General features: G+C 37.0%; 1 protein-coding gene across 2 annotated transcripts in view; it reads left to right on the top strand.

Moving 5' to 3' along the window:
* The window catches only part of CLC-E (chloride channel E), a 123070-nt gene that overhangs the window by 78506 nt on the left and 20032 nt on the right, over window positions 1-24532 (top strand). For both annotated transcript variants that reach the window (XM_090016989.1, XM_090016988.1), the window contains exon 5: window positions 2437-2979. In XM_090016989.1, coding sequence (XP_089873115.1) covers window positions 2437-2979 — 543 coding nt within the window. The remainder of the gene's footprint in view (window positions 1-2436; window positions 2980-24532) is intronic.

Genomic DNA, 24532 nt, shown 5'->3' with positions numbered 1-24532 from the left:
ACCATCTCAAGACAAACCATGTATGGGATGTGCCTCTTTGGGTTCCCTTCATCGCCATCTTGATTGGGTCCAGCTCATCTGCCCTTGGGATAGCTTATGGGACCCTTTCTACATGTTGGTACCCAGACAAGGAAGGGACACTCATGGGGTGGGAAGAGGACCAGAAGAATTGGAGTATGCTTTGGAGGGAGGGTGAGGGCACCACCAATAGATGATCCTCCTGCATGCTTTCTACACATAAGAGATCACACTTTTCCTAATAAATTGTTGTGTTTTCCTTGCTGTTCATGGTTTGCCGCTGCATTCAGCCTCCCTATAGGGTCTGGCAAAACCAAATAGGTTGAGAAGGGTGTCTTTCAGATAAGGAACTGCAGTTGCCTCTTTTATATGGGCAATATTTTTAATGTGTTTTTAATGAGTTTTTTTTAAAGGCAAGCTGGGGTTAGACAGAACCTTACGAGTTATACAACTATACCATTGGGTTTTCAACCTTTCAACACAAGATTAAGTGTACTAGCCCCTCCCCTTACGAGTTAGTTCTTTTATGCAATACTTATTTGATTGATATTTAGGTCGATTTATGTAATTGCTTTACTTATTTGATTGATAATTTGATATTTAGGTTGATATACTGCATGCATGATGAATCATATTATGAGTTTATGACAATGTTTACTGTTAAATGTTAAACTGTTAAAACTTCAAAATTATATATATATATATATATATAATTTTTTTTTACATTTTTGCCCCTGCCGCACCCCCGCACCCGGGTTTTTTGGAAGTGCCGAATCCCCGCACCCGCACCCGCACCCGCACCCGCACCCGCACCCGCACCCGCACCCATGTGACATAGATGGGAAGTGATATTTTAAGGATTGCAAAATTAAAGAGCATGCTTATTTCAAAGTCCCACATGAAAGATTTGGGTTGCATAAAATACTTTCTTGGTGTCAAAGTTGACCATACATCCAGATCTCTGACACTTATGCAACACAAGTATGCCCTTCATCTCCTCACTAGATTTGGAATAAAGGATTGCAAACCAGCCCCTATGCCTATTGCTGCTAATACAAAGTCGTTGAATGATGCACCCGATGATGAGGAACTTCAGGAGCCACAGGTGTTTCAGAGCCTTGTCGGTGCTCTGTAGTACTTGTACTTGACATTCGCTCGACCAGATCTAGTTTTTGTTGTTAACCATATCTCCAATTCATGCATGCTCCGAGATGGAATCACATGGAGGCAACCAAGAGAGTTTTGTGCTAAGTCAAAGGCACCATCATAGATGGATTGATCTATACATGTGAGAAGAAGCCTTCTTTCATTCCCTTGGTAGCGTCGGCATATTTAGATGCGGATTTGGGCAGGAGACCTGTCCACTCGAAGGTCAGTCAATGGTTATGGGGTTTTTTTTGGCAATCATCTTGTCTCATGGTTGAGTCGAAAGCAACGTACTATGGTGGCAGTCACAACGGAAGTTTTGTAGATTCGTCACTTACAACATTGCATCTGCCAATTAATAAATCTTTTTTTTTTTGTGATGATTGGAGTGTGGTTGCTATTGCCACAAACCCAGTCCAACATGGTAAAATGAAACATGTAAAGCTGGACCAACACTTTGTGCGTGAAAACATAGAGAGTCAGGAAATCCTTCATCAAAGGAGAAGACCAAGTTGCTGATCTTCTTACTAAACCTCTTTCTTGTATTCAACATTGGCAGCTTAAAAGCAAACTGTCCATGATCCTCAACAGCCCATGTACAGTTTGAGGGGGCATGTTAGAAATAGGACTGTTTGTTAAGGGTATTTATGTCCTTGTAACATGTGAGTTGTGTTGTATTTTATGTAACTTGACAAGGGTATTTTTGTACTGAAAATATCACAGCAATATATATATATATATATGTGTGTGTGTGTGTGTGTGAAGGGCGTGACCTAAGGCTGGCATGACTCCTATTTTCTCCATGCTTCTATCTATTATCAATTACTTCTCTCGCTCTCCCATCGTGTGTACTACACGCACAAATACCGAGGCGATTCTTGTCAACATCAACATGTACAAGCTAAAAGAGTAATGAAATTCTTTTATTAGAATGCCAAAGGGCAATTTATGACTTATAATTGACAACTATCACAAGAAAGCAAAGACCTATAGACCTTGTTTCTCAACTGAATGAGATCTTTGTTTCATAAGACATTTGGGAAACCAGAATTACGGTGCCCTAACCTACGATACCGCAACTAGACTTCAATATTGGGATGTTCCACTCCAATCTTATTTTTTGACTTGTTCTCTGTCACAGGTTTGATTATGACTTTCTGTCATGGCTGTCATGTATGTTAGCTACATCAAATGTTACATGTAGTTTTGGCATTCTAGCAGTCTGTTTAATAACTGGGATACATGATTTCTGTAACATGGCCTCTTTTGCAGGTGGGTATGGCTGCTACTCTTTCTGGTGTATGCCAGGTTCCTTTAACATCAGTCTTGCTTCTTTTTGAGCTGACACAAGACTATCGCATAGTGCTACCGTTGTTGGGTGCAGTGGGATTATCTTCATGGATATCTTCTAGCTTGACAGAGAAGAAAGGTGTTCAAGTTAATGTGGGACGGAATGAATCATACCAAAAATCTGCTTCGAATCTGCAGTCAGTTCTTTACACAAATAATTCATCCCTTAATTCAGCAGAAATTTCCCCTGCAAAAACTTCTTTCTCAAAGGACTTGTGTGAACTTGAGAGTACCCTCTGCATAGATAGCTTCCATATGGAAGTGAAACAGTTGGAAGAAATGATATTTGTTGCACAAGCCATGCGGACCAGATATGTTAATGTCTTCCTGAATACGCCATTAGAGGAGGCTATATCTTTCATGCTAACAGAAAAGCAATCTTGTGCCATGATAGTTGATAACTGTAACACACTGATAGGAATAATCACTCTTGGGGACATTCAACGTTTCTGCAGTCCATCTAGGGTAAGGGAGACAGTAGTCAGAGTTAGTATGTTGGAAATTTGAGCTCATCAATCTCCACCTGAAAAATACTCACTAGGATAATTGTCTAAAAGTATCATATTGCTTACGAATACTTCTCTCAACCCTATAATTTTCTCTGATGCAAATGACATGTTTTTGCTATGTAGAACCATAGTATCTTTTTTTTTCTGTGCTGTTTTGTGTTTGTGCATGAATGTTTCTATTGGTATCTCCAAGAATTGAGCTGAACTTTGTCCTAGAATTGAACTATATTTACAGCAGTCCCCATTATGGGGATTGCTATGTTGAAGGCAATTAGGACGATATCTCTAGATTCTCAGCATTGTTTGTGTTTACATGTTTTTGTTAAGGATAGAGGTGTTCATGTCCTGCTAGCGGCAGTTTGGTCATTTGTCTTGTATTAGTCCTATTGTAATTGTGTTATGCTTTGAGGGTATTTTTGTACCATGAAGTTAATACATATATAAAGTCATATAGGGTGTCCTCTAAGGATTGATTGAGGAGTGGCCCATTGATTCCCTTCGTCTTCTCTCTCTTTTCTTTCTTCTTTCGCAAGGTATCTCAGGGCATGTTTCCCAAGGACTGTGACTCTGCAAAATCTGACATGGTATCATAGCAGGGGCGAGAGTAAGCATCTCATCAAATCAAAGCTTTCTGGTAGGTTGATCTTTATTTTTCTTTTCCTTTTCCTTTCTCTATCTTGTTTTTTCATTCATTGTTTCCTAAAATAAAATCTTTCATCATTTCTCCAAAAAAAGCCCTAAACTTAAAAAAAAAAACTTTCTTCGATTCTTTCCTCAAGTCTTTATTTTTCTTGAATCGTCCCTTCTTTTTTTCTCTTATTGATATCTTTCTTTGTTGGGTCCTTGTTCTTTCCTGTTGTTCTTTACTTATTCTTCCTTGCTTTGCTTTGTTCTTCCCTCTCATATTTTGTCTGCATTGTGCATTATCTGCCATACTATCTGCATATCCTTTTGTCCTCCCTTATTGTCCCACTTCTCAAAACAGGTGAAGGAGGGGAGTTACAACCATGAGTCAGAAAAAAAGAAAAAAGAAAAAAAGAGTGTAACTCTCACCTCCCATTTTCTCTCATTTAAAACCCACCTATACGTGACCCTCCTGTTAAAATGTATCTCTCTTATGTAAATATTTACATATATATATATAAAGAGAGATACATATACATATATACATGATGTATATATGTATATGTATCTATCTTTATATATATATGTAAATATATATGTTTCCTTTTTTTCTTGTAAAACCCGCAAGGGTATTTTAGTTATTTCCCTTCCTTTTGCGCATATTCATAATTATGAATATGTTGTAATATTTTTTGTATTTTTACTTTTTCTTCTTTTTCTTTTTTCTCTTCATTTTTTCTTTTTTCTTTTTGTTGACTCAAAGTCAACTTGGAGGGGGCTCAACACTAGCTGTTGAGCCTCTCCAACGGTTAGAATTCTAACCGTTGGAGGGGCTCCAACAGCTAGTGGAGCCCCTCCAAGGCTCCTTGCTTCTTATAAATAGGGGAGTTCCCCCTTTGTAAAACTCACTTCTTGGAGCTTTTGTTCTCCATTCTTCTCAATAAAATTCTTTATATTTTGTATGCCTTTGTGCATTTGAGTTTCTTTATTTTACCTTCGTGTACATTTGTTCTAAGTGTTCTTGTGCATTTGTGCATATTGGTGGTGTTGTGCTTATCGCACACTTTATCTCTTTTTTGAGATATTTTCACACCTCCTCCCATCCAAAACTCTCTCCCCACTACTTGGATATGTGACCTTTAGCATGCTTATGAAACCCTCAATTTAAAACCACTACTTTCACTCACTTAATAGGTTGTAACTCTCATTCCCTCCCTCTCTATATAAAGCTCACGTGAATCCCTTCCTCCATACTTCTTCCTATCAATCTCTCTCCACCTTGCTTCATTCTCCTCACAGCTGGAAACTGGTGATTGTGGCTGTAGATAGAAAAATTTTTGGTCTACTGTTATAGCTCAACCGGCTCCATAGTGTGTTCCAACCCAGCCTCAAATTTCTGTTGGTGAGGTAGGTACTTTGGCTTAGTATATGCATGTAGGTCTAGGCCCATGAACGTTAATTTTTTTTCATACTGTGAATTTCCTTTATTTCTCATTTGATAATCTAATGTTGGTATGGGCGTTTTCTTTGAGATTGATATATGTTGTTTTTGTTCAGTTGGATGTGTAAGTGCTGATAGAGTTTAAGTATGTAGGCATAGGCTGCATGGTTTAATTCATAATTGAAATTTTTTCCTAAGGGTTTATGGATGCCTATGTGGATACGAAAAAATAAGTTTTTTTTTATTCGATTTTCCTTAAGATGGTTAGGCAATTTTTTTTCCGGTATTTGGACTGGTGACATTTCTTTCATAAACGGCGGTCTTGTACATAAAGCTGTCCAGCCGGCGTATTATGGGCCTTATCACATAGGGAAATCGGTAACAACTGAATTGTATTATTTTCCTAACATATCCTGTTCTTGAATCAGGCCTATAAAAAAAAAGATACATGTGTTGTATGATTCAAATTGTGACCTGCAGTTACATCTAAGTTTTTGTGTAAATCGATATTTGTGTTATGGTGTTCAAATTAAATTTGCGTTTTAAGTTATTTTTTTATGAAAAACAATGTGTTTCTGGTTTAAATAAAATCTGTGATTTAACCCTATATGATATATTAATCGATGTATGAAAATTATGCTCAAAAGCAAAATACGGTTTAACCTATGTTTAATGTTAGAAGTCGTATGTATTATAGGTTCGAATGTAAATCGACAATTTAGTCTTTGTTTATGTTAAGTGTTACTTGTATTTTAATCTGCAATTTTCATTAAGTGAAATTTGTGATTTCTTTTATATGATGTGCATTCTTTTATATGATATGCATTTTTTTCTTAAGCATGACTATGTCCTGCGTGATGTTTTAAGGCACATCTGCATGTTATTTGGTGAATATTGCACGAACACTGCGCCCTATTGAATGGTGTATGGTTGTTCGAATAAGAAAAATCAGATTTTTGATAAAATGTGTGTGCAGTTGCAAAAAAAATAAAATCTTTATAATGTGTGGGGTGTGATGCTTGTGTCAGTTGCATGATATCCTACAGATGTATGATTAATGCATGATGAATGAGACATGTTCATAGTGTAATTGCATCATGATGGAAATGTTATGTGCATACATATTATTGATAAAAATGCAAATGAATGGTGTGTGAGTGCATTGTTCTGAGATATTCAATACATGATACGGAAATTGTACCTCACATGATATTGAAATACACAATATGTGTTCAAGACGTATGCAACTGAATGCGATGCTAATGCTTGATGTTGAAACTTACGCACGAATGTTGTTTAATTATGCTTAGGGCATAATAAAGTGACATGTATGACAATAGATCCATTAAGAAACATTTTTAGAGGAAATATCTATGAGGGTGTGTATGACCAAGATCGGGTGATCCGGCTAGGACGGTAAATCTTTGTGAGGAGGTGCATTATCCAAGATCAGGTAACCTGCTAGGACGGTAAATCCTTGTGAGGAAGTGCATCGTCTAAGACCAGGTAATCTGACTAGGGCAGAAACTCCCTGTGCGGTGTAATGAAATGAGCGGAAGCACCAATAATGCGCAAATGATGAGAATCAAGGAACCAACAATACACGCACACAATGTGCAAGAGAGAATACAAGCACACGAAAAGCGCAAACACCCAATATGGGGTAAAAAGCCTATAAAAAGGCAAAAACACTTTATTGAAAGAGAGCAAGAGAGTGGCTAAAAAGCCTTACAAGGATGAGGGAGGAGCCCTCAATTTATAGAGGAGGGAGGACCCAAGGGACCACATAGAGGGGCTCCCTTCTAGCCGTTGGGAGCCCCAAACGGTCATATTTATGACCGTTTGGGGCCCCAACAACTAGAAGGTGGGCCCCGACTCCAAATACATTAAATGAAAAAAAGAAAAAGAAAAAGAAAAAGAAAAAAGAAAAAAGTAAAAATAAAAAAAAAGAAAAAATATCTAAAAAGAAATATACAGTAAAATTACAAAAATACCCCTATCGGGTATTTTGGTTATACAACACAAATATATACTTAAATATATACATTCGTATATATTTAAGTATATAATTTAACACCCCTCCTCAAACTTTACGGGGACAAGACGAAAAGTTTGTCAAGAAGGAACATAAATCTTGGAGCTGGTAGAGCTTTGGTGAAGAAGTCTGCTAATTGAAACTTTGAAGTAACATACGGCAATGAAATGGTCCCTTTGAGGTATTCGTCTCGAACATAGTGACATTCCATCTCAATATGCTTTGTACGCTCGTGACAAGTGTGGTTGCTAGCAATATAGATGTCACTCTTGTTGTCGCAACACATCTTGGTAGGAGTAGAAATGAAAATGCCCATGTCACTGAGGAGACTTCTAATCCATACTATTTCCACAGTTGTCATTGCCATTGCCCGATATTCGGCTTCAGTGGAAGAGAGAGAAACTTTTTGTTGCTTCTTACACCGCCAAGAGATAAGCGATTCCCCTAAGAAAACACAAAAACCAGTGACTGAGATTCGATCATTGGGATTTCCTCCCCAATCAGCATCAGTATAAGCATTTAATTCAAGAGATGGAGAAGAGGATAAGAAAAACCCTTTAGAGATGGTGTTCTTGATGTAGCGCACAATCCTCATCACTGCTGCCATATGTACAGAAGTAGGAGCATGCTGAAACTGGCTTGCAGCATGAACCACGAGCTATATTCGGACGGGTGATGGATAGGTAGGTGAGAGAGCCAATCAGTTGGCGATAAGGCCTAGGATCTTTAAGGAGAACACCATCTTCAAGTCTTAGTTTTGCATTTATAACTTTCGGGGTCTCGACTGTTTTTGCATCTGAAATCCTTGACTTGGTACAAATATCAACTGCCAATTTCATTTGAGACAAGATATATCCACGAGGAGAATACGCCACTTCAATACCTAAAAAATATCTTAAATAACCTAAGTCAGACATATCAAAAGTTTTCTTTAGAATAAATTTAACCTCATCTACTCCATTTTTATCATTTCCCGTGATGATCATGTCATCAACATACAGAAGAAGAATGATTATAAGATCACCTTTTTCTTAACAAAGAGAGCAGTGTCAGTATAACAAGATATAAAACCCAAATTAATCAAGACATTGCTAAATTTGTCATACCAAGCTTTAGGAGCTTGTTTAAGACCATATAATGCCTTTTTTAATTTTAAGGCTTTTCCATTTAGATTCATACCAGGAGCAGGTTCCATATAAACCTCTTCGTTAAGGTCACCATTTAAGAATGCATTTTTCACATCAAGTTGAAAAATGTTTCATTTCTTAATAGAAGCAACTGCAATAAGAGCTCAAACACTAGTCATTCGAGCAACAGGGGCAAATGTTTCATCATAATCTACCTCGTACTCTTGAGCAAATCCTTTTGCTACCAATCGGGCCTTATATCTTTCCAAAGACCCATCACTTTTGGTTTTAACTTTAAAAACCCATCTACACCCGATGGATTTCTTCCCTTTTTGAAAATCAACAACTTCCCATGTTTGCGCCCTTTTAAGAGCATCTAGTTCAAGTTCCATAGCCTTAACCCAATGATCATATTGTTTAGCTTCATGGTAATGAGTCGGTTCATGAAAGGAATGCAAAGCTAACAGACATGCCTTAAAATTTGGTGAAAAAGATTCATAGGATACAAATCTATTTGGTGCTCTAATTACACGACTTGACCTTCTTTGAGATGATTCTTCCATTGTGTTATTTTGAGAATATCTCTCAAGAGCACAAGGAGGATTTGCCTCTTCTCTTCTGGAATAAACTTGAATTTGCCTAGATATAGGTTCATTTATATTTTCTTGTCGTTCATTATCCAAATCATCTATATGTATTTCCTGTTGTTCATTAATAGTTTCTTCAAAGCTATTATCACGAGGTAATAAATCAAACAGGAAAGAGTGATCTACCTTTTCATTTGATTTGTGTGAAAATCCATTTTCATCTTCCAAGAAAGTAACATCCTTTGAGATATACAATTTGTTATTTGTTATATCAAATCACCTATAACCCTTTTGTTTTTCACCATACCATAAAAATATACATTCAATCGCCCTTGGAGAAAGTTTATCATTTTTGCGAGTTAAGACAAAACATTTACACCCAAAAATCCTTAGCCTTTGGTAATCAGGAGTAATGATGTAAAGCTTTTCAAATGGAGAAAGATTCTTTAAAGAAGATGAGGGAGTTCGATTAATTAAATATACGGAAGTTAGAACCGCCTCAGCCCAAAAAGATTTTGGGATTTTTTCGAAATCAACAAGGTTCTAGTCGTTTCTATTATGTGCCTATGTTTTCTTTCTGCAAGACCATTTTGTTGCGGGGTGTTTGGGCAAGAATGTTGATGACAAATTCCATTTTTTTTAAGTAATTTTGAAATTCATTTGACATAAGTTCGCCTCTTGAGTCGGATCTAAGGATGGACAAGTTACCTAAGAATTGATTTTTTATCATTGCATGAAACTCTCTAAAAAATGAGAATACTTCAGATTTTTTACTTAGAAAATAGATCCATGCGAATCTAGTAAAATCATCAATAAACAGAACATAATATGAAAAACCTCCTTTGGATACAACAGGAGAAGGTCCCCATACATCAGAATGTATTAATTCAAATGGCCTAGTGGAGACAAAATTTCTTTGAGGAAAAGGAATAGCTTTAGATTTTCCAAATATACAATCTTTATAAGACATGTGACTGTTTTTTACAAGAATTGCTCAAAAAAGGAAAGAGTGGTATCTTTAGAAAATTAGGGTGGCCAAAGTCTCTTATGCCAAATATCGACACTTTTGGCATTTACAAGATTACAAAATGACTTGGTTGGGAGAGACAAAAAATCCATGTAGTAAAGATCACCCCTTCTATGGCCGCGCCCAATCAGCTTCTCTGACTGGAGATCCTGCACGGTGCAACCTTTGGGTGAGAAAGAGACTTAGCAACCGTGATCGGTAATTTGAGAAACTGAAAGAAGATTTAAATTGATTTTTGGAACAACTCTTACTTTTGGTATAAAAAAACTTTGATTTAAATCAAGTGTCCCAATACAATCAATTTTTAAGGATGTCCCATCAGCCATTGATACATATGAAGGTATGGGGTTGGTAAACACATTTGATAAGATATTTTTATGAGATGTCATATAAAAGGATGCGCCAGAGTCAAGAATCCACCTACCTGGGGGTGATAAAGTGTTACGACAATGAATCCATACATGATACCTCAAGTACAAGGTTTTGATGATGAACAAGTGAATCAATTGCATTTCTGTAATAACCTCAAATTTTGTAATTTATTTATTTAAATTTATTTGAAAATAACGAGTACTTTTCTAATTTTGGGCCTCGGATCCATTACCGGATCCATAAAAAGAACATGTAAATAACCCACAATGGGGTATTAAAAATATACTTATAATAGTTATAAATAATTAATAGTATAAAAGAAAAGAAACGAAAAGAAAAACCGAGTATTTAAGGTTGGATCCGTGTTTGGATCCAAATGGATCCAACATAGGGATCTAAGATCCATAAAAAAATGGTCTTTATATCCATATTCATAATAAAACTAATAATATAATATATGAATAATATTTAAATTTTTTTATTATCCGAGGATCCGCAGTTGGATCCATTCAGATCCAACTGATGGATCCACATGGTTGGGGGTCGGGTTACGGGCCTCGGGTCCGGACCCGAGCCGCACCCCCTGTGTAACCCTTTTTAAAGAAAGGGGCAACCCGATAAGGGTTGCCCGTTAGGTCTTCAGCAAAACAGGAAAGGGGGGAAGGGGGGGTTACGCAGGGCGTAACCGACCTCCCCCCATCTCGGCGTGAAGGGGGGAGGGGTCTTGCCCGATAAGAGGGAGTGGAGAGGGGACTCTCTTCACTCGCCTCTCTCTCTTTCCCTCATCTCCCTCGTGTCTCTCTCCCTCTACTCTGTCCCCATCTCTCTCCCTCGGTCTGTGTGGGTGCGCCGGAGGCAGGGAGGTCGCCGGCGAGTTTCTTTTGGCCACCAGCCACCCCAGGCCACAACAAGCAACCTCGGTCACGGCAGCCGCGTGGAGCGACACCAGCAACTCGATCTTCGCGTTTCCAGCCTCCGATCGCCGGAAAAGCTCCAAACAGGTACGGTTCTCCTCTGGATCTGCGTGAGGAATCGAACGTGGGTTCGATTCCGTACTTTGATTTGAGATGGGTTCTTGGGAACCCCTTCTTAGGGTTTCTTTTCTCAAGAATCATGGGGGTGAACCGTGTATCACTCCCCTTAGTTTGATTTTCCCGTTTTTTTTAAAGATGAAAAAAAAAATTTGGGTATGCCAACGAATCCCACTGATTCTTCTTGGTTTAAATCTTGGTTTCTATTTAGAAATTTAATCTGCTGTCTTAATTTGTGTTGGGAATTATGTTCTTGGATTTGATCTACACTCAGTTACTGAAAGGGGGGGTTTTCGGTTGCTATGGACAAGAAAAAAAAATGAAATGAAACCTATGCTATTTTTGGTCACAGACAGACCTGGTATGTGAGTGAATATACATATTATTTAGGACTTAGCCTCTTGCGCAAGTTACTTCAGTAAAGATAGTCATCCAACTGAATATTTACATTGGTTAGTCATCACACCGGTTGTGTGATAAATCCAGGCACATTGAAGTGGGATAAGAGGTTAATGTGTGTTGAATTCAGGCATACAGGGGCTTGTGAAAACTTGCATGCTTTTACCTTCCTAGAGCATGAAATTTCTGAGATAGTTAAATGAGATAGCCAAACATTGAAGGGTACCATTATATTGGTTAAAACTCAAAAACCACTTGATTTTCTAAGCATAAGATAGATCATTCATAATGATGTACATTGTTTGGTTGATTTTTTTTGTTGTCCTAACCGGATATGAAACCATACATACTATACATTGAAGATGTTCAGAATTTTTAAGTATTTAGTTTGGCCGAATATAAAGCTTTATTATTCAATTGTAACCTGTTTCAACTGCAACCGTTTACTGTCGATATTTCTAAACATGTTACATAAAGTGTATTTCCAATGTAACCTATATCTATGGTAGGTTGTACTGTATTCTTTTGATTATTCTGATATTCCTGTACTTGGTTGCTGAACATGTGAAGACTTATCTCATGCACGTGGGGTTCGAGATTAGCAGGCTCTAGTAGGGCTGTAGAGTTCGTTTTCTGTAATACGTCACTAACCGTTTGGGTGGATATGTTCACTGCTCAATCATGTTAACTGAATCCTGCATATTATACTGAAACAGAACCCAGAATGGGGTGAATGAACTGGGCATCAGTGTTGTGTTGTAGAATTAGTAACATGTGAAATATTTGATGTCTATACTAGGATGTTGCTTGTATTTGGGGCCACATTCAGTTACATGTAGTAGCAAGGAGCAACACATATTTGGAAGAGTCAACATTTGGACCGAGAATAGGCCTATGGCCTTTGTAATTACAGTGATGTCCTGTTAAGTATATAACAGAAAATGAAATTTTGTTTTGAATAGTCTGGGTTTATTTATCAAAGGAAACTGTTTAGCTAAGTTTTGGTGAAGGTAGTTGCTTTGGATTCCTGTAATTTGAAATAAATTCCTATATTACCTTTGTTTCAGATTTAATATGTGAGGCTTACTTGTTCCCGTATATGAATTAGCAACAAAATTGATTTCGGTGTTAAGTTATGTGTTAGTTTTAATTAGTTGTACTGACAGCAACTTATTGGTGTCAAGTTCAAGCACATTTGTTGAGTTTAAGTTACTTATGACTTTAGCAAAATAAATTCTTATTCGAGCTTGCGGTTCAGGAGAACCATGGTGGTGCCATATGAATACGAGTTGTATTCTTATTAGAGAAAATGTGTTGTAATAGAGCAATATATATATATATAAATATATATATATATATATATATATATATATATATATATATATAAGTACATTTCCTTTCCATTTGTACAAGATATGTACATATGCGTTTTAAAATTTTTGTCACAGGTTCTCTTAACTTATATACGTAACACTTCCTTTTGGGTAGGCAAGTATTAGCACTCATAATGGTTGGTTCTTTGTTAATCATACTCATCATGATAGGTTGATAGAAATGCTCATGCATGAAAATTTTTGCATGATATTGAAATTGGGTGGTACCCTGCCCAGCCCAGCCGAATGGTGCTGGACTATATTTTTACAAAGGAAAGGATGATAAATGTCATTTCCTTAACTGTCCATGCTTGTGGACAAATGACAGGTCGAGGGAATCCTTGTTCATGTATAGTATAGCTCATATGGAAGCTTAGCTTAGCACTTTAGTTTTTGCAGAATACTAGCTAATCGTGTTAGACCTGGCTATTTGCATACAGGTGAATGGAAATGCTAATATGTTTAGACTTGATTTGTTGTGCTTGATTTTGGATATCATTGTCTAGTTGTTTTCATGGGCATGAGCAATCATGAAACAAATGCTTTATTACTTGAATTTACATGCATGGGTGTTCACATGATATAATAAAATTTATCAAGGAATGACAACGTACATTTGGTTTAAATATGTGAATCCTTGCGCATGAATCTTTGAAACCGTGCTTGTGAATGTTGTTGTTTTATGTCCATGGTTATATTGGCATATATGGATGTGCATTTGGAAACACTTGTCGTGGAGATTTATGCTTTCACTTGACTATTATGACTATGGTACACGTGAGTGTGAGCATGATTCAATTATTAGTAAGTCTTGTTGAGCATGTACACTTGATTTATATGTGAAATGGTACATGTACACTCACACACTTAAAGAAACCATGGATTGGTTAAGACCCATATGTGATGTGGGTAACACACACATATTGAAAATGCATATGAATGAATTATGACATGCATATGTTTGGGTTTATATTTGCATGAATATATATGTTGTTTGGCATTTTGGCCTAGTGTTATGAATGAAACACTACTTGGTTTTATTATGTGATGCACCGATGGCCTAATTGGACCATCACCGGCCTGGAGAGCCGTGGGTTTGGTTTTATTTTACATATGTTTTTAAAAGCATCACTTAAACCACATAAGATGGTTTGGCACATTACAACACTGTTCTAATGGTTTATACGGGTTGGAGTCCCGAATGGGTCCCTGCAAGGGAGGATGCGAGGTTTTCACTTTACTTTTGCATATTGTGTTGCAAACTTAAAGAATGGAATTAAATAAAAATATAATGAATAAGAACAGTGTAATATACATTCTGGGATATCTCATCTGGAGTATGAGAATCTTGGATATCCGGTCTTGGGGAGACTGTGAGGATACAAAAAACTCCGTGTGCGTTGTTGCCCCTGAACCCGATATTGAGGTTCTTCTCCTGGCCACGGTTTTAGGGAGAGCCCACCACTTTACCCGGGAGTGGTGTGTTAGTCACAGCTGTGAGTTTATGGTACCAAGGAAGTGGCACTTGTGGGCGTGGGGTGTCCCTTGTGTCCCCGACATTAGATGTGGAGGTCTAATGTTCCGATGGATGGTGCTGTTTCCTGATATCGGTCGAGGGCTAAGTTGGAACCCAGTAATAAAATATAAATTGTGTGTTAAGCTACCCTGGGAACCTACTTGACCTCGGGGTTTGTACCCGTTTGGTGTATCCGCGGGCCACGGTAATTAAAAAGAGGAACTTAAAGATGTGTGCATCTAATAGGGCATGCATATGGAAAGATGAAACTTAAATGAAAGATAACAGAAGGAATCATGCATTGCACATAATCATGCATTTTTTCTGTTATGCATTAGATCATGCATGTTTGAATCATTCTTGATATCATGACATCATTTGGTGGTTGCATACGTTTTACTTTGTGAGATCATGCTGAAAGGTTGGTTATTTAGTTATTGATATGAGACATTGCTGTACTGTTCCTGACTGGTGAGGAAATGCAATTATTGGTAGTTATAGATATTTAAATGTTGCAAATTTTATATCTGCATTCACTCAAATCACTGCATGAAATCTTATTCATGTTCTTTCTCTCACCTGTTTTTTTAGAAGTAGCTGTGCTCAGAATTTCGGTTCTGACACCCTACTTTGTTGGTTTTTCACAGGTAAGGGTGAACAGTGAAGTTGGACATGCATTTGGGGATGGATGAGTTACACTTGGGCTTATCAGTTTCAGTAGAGGATAGATTGGCTCTTTCTTTTGTCTTTCAGTTCTTTTAAATTCTGCAATTGTTATTTTACTTTCAGTTGAAGAAAACTTTGTCTTTGAAATTTTATTACTCATTAATAAAAGAGTTTTAGTTGGTTGATATGGATGATAATTGCAACTTCGTTTGTGGTGTGTGGTTATCCAACTGAAATTGGAACTGTAGGGACCCCAGGTCTCTGGGAAGTTTTCCGCAACTCTTAGAAAAAAAAAAAATATTCCGCATTTTTAAAAGGGTATGGATTGGGGTCGTTACAATTTCAGCTAAGGCAATGAAGAAAGATGGCAAGAATTGAAGAATTCGATGAAGAATCTTTGAAAACTAGTGTAATGTCCGAAAATTTCTAAGTTCTTTTCTATAGCATTGTGAAATGTCTTGAATTTCGTGCCAATATAGAACCCTAATTTCTTTAAAAATTAATGCTCGAGTATATTTGTAAGGCTTTGGGGGTTTAATAAGGTTGAATTGTAGTAAATATAAACCCTACACGGTTTGAATAATTGAGAAAATCCTAAGTGATGCCTAATTGAAAATGTCTCTCTTAAAAAGAAAATGTTGAATTTTCTTTAAGTAAAGATAATTAAATAATATGAATTAACAAAAGTAGGTTGTGAACATATACATATTAATATGCTTAATAAGTTGTAATTAGTGGATAATTAATGTCTTTACATTTTATATGATTTGTAGTTGTATAAAACAAAAACGATTTTTGTTGGAATTCTATGTTTTTGTTAATTATAGTTTAATAAAATAGATTTTTGTTATAAATTAAACCCATTTTATTAGTTTAGTAGGAGCCAATAGGTGGGCCGTCCCATCCTATGTGGCATTTTACTTCAAATTTATTTTGAAATTAAAGGCCTAGTGTAACGACCCCAATGCATACCCTTTAAAAATGCGGAATATATTTTTTTTTTCTAAGAGTTGCGGAAACCTTCCTAGGGACCTGGGGTCCTCACAGTTCCACTTTCCATTGGATAGCCCAACCACCACAAACGAAGTTGCAATCATCATCCATAACAACCAACTAAAACTATTTTATTAATGAACCAATAAGAGTCTCGTACACAACTCAACAATGAAGTAACAATTACAGAAATTAAAAAGACTTAAAGAAGTAAAACTAGAGCCACTCTGTCCCCTGCTGAAACAGACAAGCGCAAGTATGACTCTCATCCATCCCCAGTAGCCAGTCCAGCATCACTGTTCAGCATGACCTGTGAAAAATCAACAAAGTAGGGTGTCAGAACCGAAATTCTGAGCACAACTACTTCTAAAGAAACCAGGTGAGATAAAGAACATGGATAAGATTTCATGCAGTGATTTGAGTGAGTGCAGATATAAAATTTTCAACATTCAAATTATCCATAACTACCAATAATTGCATATACCCATCAGTCAAGAACAGTAAAACAGTACATATATCAGGAACTAAATAATTAAACCTTGCAGCATGATTTCAAGAAGTAAATCATATGCTACTACCAAATCATGTCATGATATCAAGAGTGATTCAAACATGCATGATCTAATGCATAACAGAAAAATGCATGATTATGTGCAATGCATGATTTATTCTGTTATCTTTCACTTAAGTTCCATATTTCCATATGCATGCCCTATTAGATGCACACATCCTTAAGTTCCTCTTTTTAATTACAGTTGCCCGCAGATACACCAAACAGGTACAAACCCCAAGGTCAAGTAGGTTCCCAGGGTAGTTTAACACACAATTTGTATTTTATTACTGGGTTCCAACTTAGCCCTCGACCGATATCAGGAAACAACACCATCCATCGGAACATTAGACCTCTACATCTAATGTCGGGGACACAAGGGACACCCCACGCCCACAAGTGACACTTCCTTGGTACCATAACAACAGCTGTGTCAAACACACCACTCCCGGGTAAAGTGGCGGACTCTCCCTAAAACCGTGGCCAGGAGAAAGAACCTCAATATCGGGTTCTGGAGACCAAATTCACGCACACGGAGTTTTTGTATCCTCACAGTCTCCCCAAGACCGGATATCCAAGATTCTCATACTCCAGATGAGATATCCCAGAATGTATATTACACTGTTCTTATTTATTATATTTTTATTTAATTCCATTCTTTAAGTTTGCAACGCAATATGCAAAAGTAAAGTGAAAAACCCGCATCCTCCCTTGCGGGGACCCATTCGAGACTCCAGCCCGTATAAACCAGTAGAACAGTGTAGTAATGTGCCAAACCATCTTATGTGGTTCAAGTGATGCATTTAAAAACATAAGTAACATAAAACCAAACCCACGGCTCTCCAGGCCGATGATGTCCATTTAGGCCATCAATGCACCACATCATAAAACCAAATTAGTGTTTCATTCGTAACACTAGGCCAATAGTACTAAAAGCATGTGCACTTATGCAATCATACACCCAAACATATGCATGTCATAATTCCTTCATATGCATTTTCAATATGTGTGTGTTACCTACATCACATATGGGTATTAACCAATCCATGGTTTCTTTAAGTGTGTGAGTGTACATGTACCATTTCACATATAAATCAAGCATACATGTTCAAGAAGAATTACTAATAACTGAATCATGCTCACACTCCTGAGTACCATAATCATAACAGTCAAGTGAAAGCATAAACCTCCACGACAAGTGTTTCCAAATGCGCATCCATATATGCCAATATAACCATGGACATGAAACAACAACACTCACAAGCATGGTTTCAAAGATTCATGTGCAAGGATTCACATATTTATACCAAAATGTATGTTGTCATCCCTTGATTAATTTTATTATATCATGTGAACACCCATGCATGTAGATTCAAGCAATAAAGCATTAGTTTCATGATTGCTCATGCCCATGAAAACAACTAGACAACGATATCCAAATCAAGCACAACAAATCAAGTCTAAGCATATTAGCACTTTCATTCACCTGTATGCAAATAGCCAGGTCTAACACGATTAGCTAGTATTCTGCAAAAATTAAAGTGCTAAGCTAAGCTTCCATATGAGTTATACTATACATGAACAAGGATTCAATCGACCTGTCATTTGTCCACAAGCATGGACAGTTTAGGAAATGTCATTTACCATATTTTCCTTTGTAAAAATATAGTCCAGCACTATTCGACTGGGCTTGGCAGGGTTCCACACAACCCATGATCTTATGTTATCCTTCCACTCAATACTTATAACAAAACAACAAGACTAAAATTGTCAAAAACTGCATAATGGTCATGATAACTGGTTCTAACGCTAGTCAAAATAGACATTTCAGCTAGCCATTTCTTTGTCATTAAAAGATCAACAATCAAATTTCTGCATCATCAACCGTTAAAAAGGAAACATCAACAGTTCAAACAAAACTTCACAGCTAGTACTCCTAAATCAGCTGAGTTTCTTTCCTTTCCCTTTTCAACTGATGGAAAGCTTTTTCAGCAAGTTCAAATGAAGCTTAAGAGAATATAAACAATATTTCTGAAAACTTTGACTTTAGTATGCTAAGAGGTATGCTTCCAAGTAAGTTCCAAGAGAGTATTTCACAACTACTTAATTTGTTGTGAAAGAGATGCATGGTTGGAAACAGTACTGCAAGAAGCCAAAAATGCAATGCAAGCATAATAGTTTTTCTTTAATATTGACACTGAGTATAAAGCCATTGATTATTTAGATGCACCATTTTGCATCACATAAGTAATGTGCTTATTCATCATCAATTTCAGATAAAAGGATGCTAGCCCTCCAAAGTCACTCTTCAATGTTGCGGTTGATTCATGTGATTGTCCTTTAGTTCTGGGCTCACCACAAATATGCCATAGACACATCCTGTTAATAGATGCTTTGATCACAAACCAGCTGCTAGCACTATCGCAACCTTGTAGTTGTAGCCTTACCTCTATAGTGTATGATCCATTTCCTCGACTTAAGGAATATTACAACATTGCTAGTTCCTCACAGTACCCCCTCCAGTTACATATAGTTAATCAAGTTTGAAAAGAACACATGCATGCCCCAAGTTTGGTTGCTAAATTTGTATGTCACAGGCACAGGCACAGGCACATGCTAATGCCAAAGGTTACTCGGTAGGTTAAATTACTATTATTGATGTCCTCCAGCTGTTGCTATAAGCACTCTGATGATAATTGCTTATTCTAATGTTGATTGATAGAGATCTCACTATTACTCTATTTCTAGATAATGCACGTGTAGGATGCCACCATGATTATAAGGAGCTTCTAGGTTAGAACCCCAACTTTTCCACAAGTTATGAAAGAGAGCAGAAATAAGCATGCAATTTATGAAAAGTAATCAGTACCACACATATCATTTCTTTAGGTGTTTAGAAAATAGAAGACCTCTTCTGCAAATTACATCCAACATTACCAGTTCCCAAATAGGACCAGCCACATAAATACCTCATACCTAGAACTGGAACATTCCTGTGCATGTCAAATAAGACCAAACATCAAATATAACCGCTCACTGTAGCATGATTTAACTTCAAATTCACCAATGAATTCTCATCTTATAATAACCCTAATTAATGATATTGTAAATGCATAAGTCGGCAACCAACATCTTTGCTGCATCCAAGTTAGAGAGGTTTCCTTGTAACTAAATTTGGTTTCCAAATCCTGAAGATGTCAACTGGTGATTGATTGATTTAATCAAACCACCAGTTTTTCAACAAGAAAATTGAATTTTTAGATTTTATGCCATTTTTATTAAAAAGAAAAGAAAATTAGGTTCTTGAGACCCCTTTATCCTTTCTCAGGTGATGACCTGCTCAAAAATAACACTATCAAGTCAATCCAGATCTCAGTCTCCACCATCTATAACAAAAATCAGTTTGACTTTCAGTAAGCCTTATAACTTCAATATTTTAAATATTTAATCCAAAAATCCATCTCTTTCACTCTAAAATGTATGCACCCATTTGCTCCCAAAGGAAAATCCTTCATAAAGTTAATAAATAGCAATTCTAAAATAAATATAACAGTTAATTATTCTGTCTCAAGTTTTAAAAGAACTCACATAAAATGCTAAACATCGAGAATTAATCATTAAAGAAGTTAGCATCATCAAATTAACAAGAAATTTAAATACAATCCCCCCCTCAAATCGAAAATAAACTGTCAATCCCCAATTTCGACTGAATTGGGGTTTTCGTCAATCATCCCCAAATCTAAAAGAAACTGAAAACCCCATGATTCTTGAGAAAAAGAATAGCCTCAGGAAGGGTTTTCTAGGAACCCATCTCAAATCATCGCACGGAATCGAACCCTTGTTCGATTCCTCACCCAAAATCCAAGAAGCACCATACCTATTTTCGCTGGTTTTCCGGCGATCGGAGGTTGGGGACGCGAAGGCCGAGCTGCTGGTGTCGCTCCACGCTGCTGCCGTGACAGAGGGCGCTCGAGAAGCCCTTGAAGGTTGCGGATGGCCGAAGCTCTGCTGCTGATGGCTCCTTCCTCCAGCGTGCGCACCAAAAGAGAGAGAGAGACCGAGTGAAGAGGGCAAGAACCCCCTCTCCACTCCCCCTTTATCGGCTAACCTCCTCCCCTCATGCCGAGAGGCACAGGGTCGGTTACGCCCTGCGTAACCCCCCCTGCCCCTTTCTTGATTTTGCGATCAGGGTTAGGGTTCTCTCAGAACCCTAACGTCTGCTAAAGATATCGGGCAACCCTTATCGGGTTGCCTTAATAAAACCCAACTTTCCCCCTTTTAAAATCAAGAGGGTCGGGTCTTGGTCCGAGCCTGTGACCCGCGACGCTGGGTCCATTATTAAAATGGACCCGGTTCGTCAATAATAACGGATCCTTAGTTGGATCCGGGTGGATCCAACTGTGGGTCCGACCCCCTTGTTCCAAAATTTTCTCTTTTTTTTATTAATATTAATTATCTTTTAAATTTAAAATTAATATTATTCACATAGTTTAACCCCCATCAATATGGATCCGCAAGTTGGATCCAAGTGGATCCAACTGTGGATCCTCGAATTCGCTCAATATATATATATATATTTATGTATATTTCTATTTTATTACTAATATTAATATTATTTTAGTATAACACAAATATTTAAGCATAAATACCCCTTTATGGGTCCTAGATCCGAAATGTGGATCTAGGCCCAATTTGCATAATTTGAAATATTTTATAATAAAAATTTCGGGTTTTACACCTAGTGATTTTCAAGCTTATTTAAAGCTTAACTAGTCAAATAGGGAGATTAAGGGCTCTTATTGGTCCTCATGCTTTGATCAAGGGCTGGAATTAATTCCAGTCCATAACCTAACTTAGAGAGGGTTATAAAACCCTCCCATAGCCCATGCCCCCCTCATTTGTGCTGGAAAAAAAAGGAGAGCTTCTCTCACCCCCAAAAACCCTCTTTTCTCTCTCCTCTCTTTCCCTTCCCTATTCTCTTCTTTTTAGAGTTTCTTTTGATTCTTGAGTGCAAGATCCAGACCTCAAGGGGTGTGGTGAGGAGATCTAAGGTCCTCACCTTGCTGGAAGGAGGAGCTGATCGGTGGATCGAGCAAAAAGGGCCGTTCATCCATCAAGAAATACGTTTTTTTCAACAAAAGGTAGAGTTTCTATGCTTTTCTTGCAAGAACGGAGTTCTTGGCATGGATTTTGATGCTTTTTCATGAGTTTAGATCATGATCAAACCCTCCTAACCGTGGGTTTGACTCAGATCTAATGATCCATGGCAAAAACACGTTTTCCCCTAAAAAAAACCATTTTTGAAATCGGGGTTATCATAAAAATCGGTTTCTTAGAAATAGATTCGTAAAATATATTTGTATTTGATTTATTCCATGATTTTTATGCAAATATTAGTTTGGATTGATAGATTATAAAGTGTTCCATCTACTGTGAATATTTTAGAATTTTCGGAATTTTATTTCATGCGTATTTCCTATTTCTTTTAATTTTTCTTGGGATTCGGGTGACTCGGTTTGATTCACCCAAATGAAAATCTCGGAATTCCAGGTTTCCACTTGACCTCCGTTCAGTAAAATGGTCGTTTCTCCCTCGTCCGGAGGAGTTTTGACGAACGGATTGTTGCGTTGGAAAGCTAACTCCATTGTGCATCTACTATAGAAATTTGGGCTCTGTTCATGGACCGAGCATGTCTCTGTGACAGTCAAAACAAAAACTGATAGGTCTGTAGTAAAACATGCATAACTCCCTCATACGGAGGAGTTTTTACGAACGGTTTGCGGCTATGGATAGCTAACAACAATTCCTTTATACTGTAAAAATTTCAGTTCTGTTCATGGAGCCAAAAATTTTCTGTGAGCTCTGTACCAGTCGGACAGAGTTATGAAATTGGAAAAATTAGGGCAAATTCATAAATCAAGGCTCAAAGGGTGCATAGTATATATGTTTTTATTCAATTTCTTTATAGAATTAGTATGCATTATGTGAATGATTATGCAGGTCTGATTTTATGCAATCTTATATGATTATGGCATGAATTGTAAATGGAAGGTTACACATTAAAGATTTAGGATCAAAAGGTCCAATGAATACAAGTTTATGTTTTAAATTCTAAAAATGTGTTGACTACATGTAAGTCCATGATATCGTGATGATATGATTGTTTCATTGATATGGATGTTCATATATATTCTCCTTGTTGCATTGGTCATGTACATGCATATGCATTATGATGTGTGAAAATGAATAAGATGTTTATGCTACGCATATGCTCAAATGTCTGTTACAAGATTAATTATATGACTTTGTCCAATGCTTTATAAGAATGCATCCATGACCATAAAGTGGTTTAAGTTTGATGTCGCATAAAAAGTATGACTGTAATCAAGTAATCATGTGACATTAAACTCAAGATACTTGCTTGGAGAGTAGCAGGTGATACAAAACTTTGTGGGGCAAGTTCTGTTACGGGCACGGAAGGTTGCTCCTTCCCTCCCACGATTTTAGGGGAAAAAACTCTGTATTAGACTGCAGCGTAGATGTTATAGTACTCATGAGGAAAAACTGATGCATCGGGTTGAAAGGTGTTGGGAATCTCTCTCGTATTAACGTCCCTCACCCCGTCTTAGTGAATGGACCTGGCCAGGCTAAGCCACCCCTGTATGTAAAACACGTCTTGTGTCATGGTCCTGATCTGAGAATGTCTGCCTATGTCGTATTAGCAGGGCTAAGAAGTGATAACTTAAATGGTGTGTATTAAGTTGGCATCGCATGCATCATCTAATTAAGAAAATGTAATTAAAAATAAGAATATATGCATGCATTAAAGGGCTTATGCATATGGTAAGTCATGCATTTTAATGGTTCATGCATTTTGTATTTTGAATATATGGATTTATGTTTTTCTGTTAAATATAAAAATTCTAAACATGCATGATTTGTTGTATGATTGTTTAAGTTAAATTAAATGTTAGACCATGAAATTTCTATTGAAATCTTTGTCTTGTTATTCTGTCTTACAAGTTTAGTATAATTACTCTACTGAGACATGTTGTCTGACCCTATATGGTTTAAAAATTTTCAGGTAATGAGTAGGTACTTACGTGCGAAGGCGGAAGGTTGCGACGGGGACTGAGCCTACCTTTCCTCTGCTTCATGAATTCTGAACTCTGATTTTACTTTAATTCAATTCAATGACAAATGTGATAAATTTTGGATATTATGGAACTTGATTTTATTTCATGCATGGTTAATTAGTTGTTAAAGTTTAAATTCCATAATTATATGGTTGCAAGCATTCATCTGAAGTAGCACACCAAGTTTTATGCCCAATGTGTTTTTCCGCTGTTAACTGCTAAAAGATTTAAATGTATTTCAAAAAAAAAAATTTCCACCATTTTCGGGTTATAAAAATTGGGGTGGTAAAACTAGTGTGCAAATGTAAAATTCATTAAAAGTCTTAGATTCTTGTAAGAGCCTTACTTAGAGTGCATATTTTGGTTGCATTTCACCTAAAAAGTCTTTAGAAAAACTTTTCTAAAAGAACCCTTCATGAAAATCTTTTTAGAAAACTCTTTATTTAATTTTTCGTGTTTATTAGTTGACCAATAGACTCACCAGTCGACTAATCCTTTCGCGCCAAATTTTCTAAACAAAATGTCATTTTTGGCAAATTAGTCGACCGAAGGTTTTATCAGTCGACGGGACAGAATGTTTGTTTTCTGAAAATTTAGTAGCAATCGACTAATGATTTTATCAGTCGACCGGA

This window comes from Nuphar pumila, chromosome 9 (assembly GCF_984573655.1).
Source record: "Nuphar pumila chromosome 9, dmNupPumi1.hap1.1, whole genome shotgun sequence".
NCBI classification, from domain to species: domain Eukaryota; kingdom Viridiplantae; phylum Streptophyta; class Magnoliopsida; order Nymphaeales; family Nymphaeaceae; genus Nuphar; species Nuphar pumila.
The sequence above is the reverse complement of the archived record's forward strand: the minus strand, read 5'-3'. Positions and strand labels throughout refer to the sequence as shown.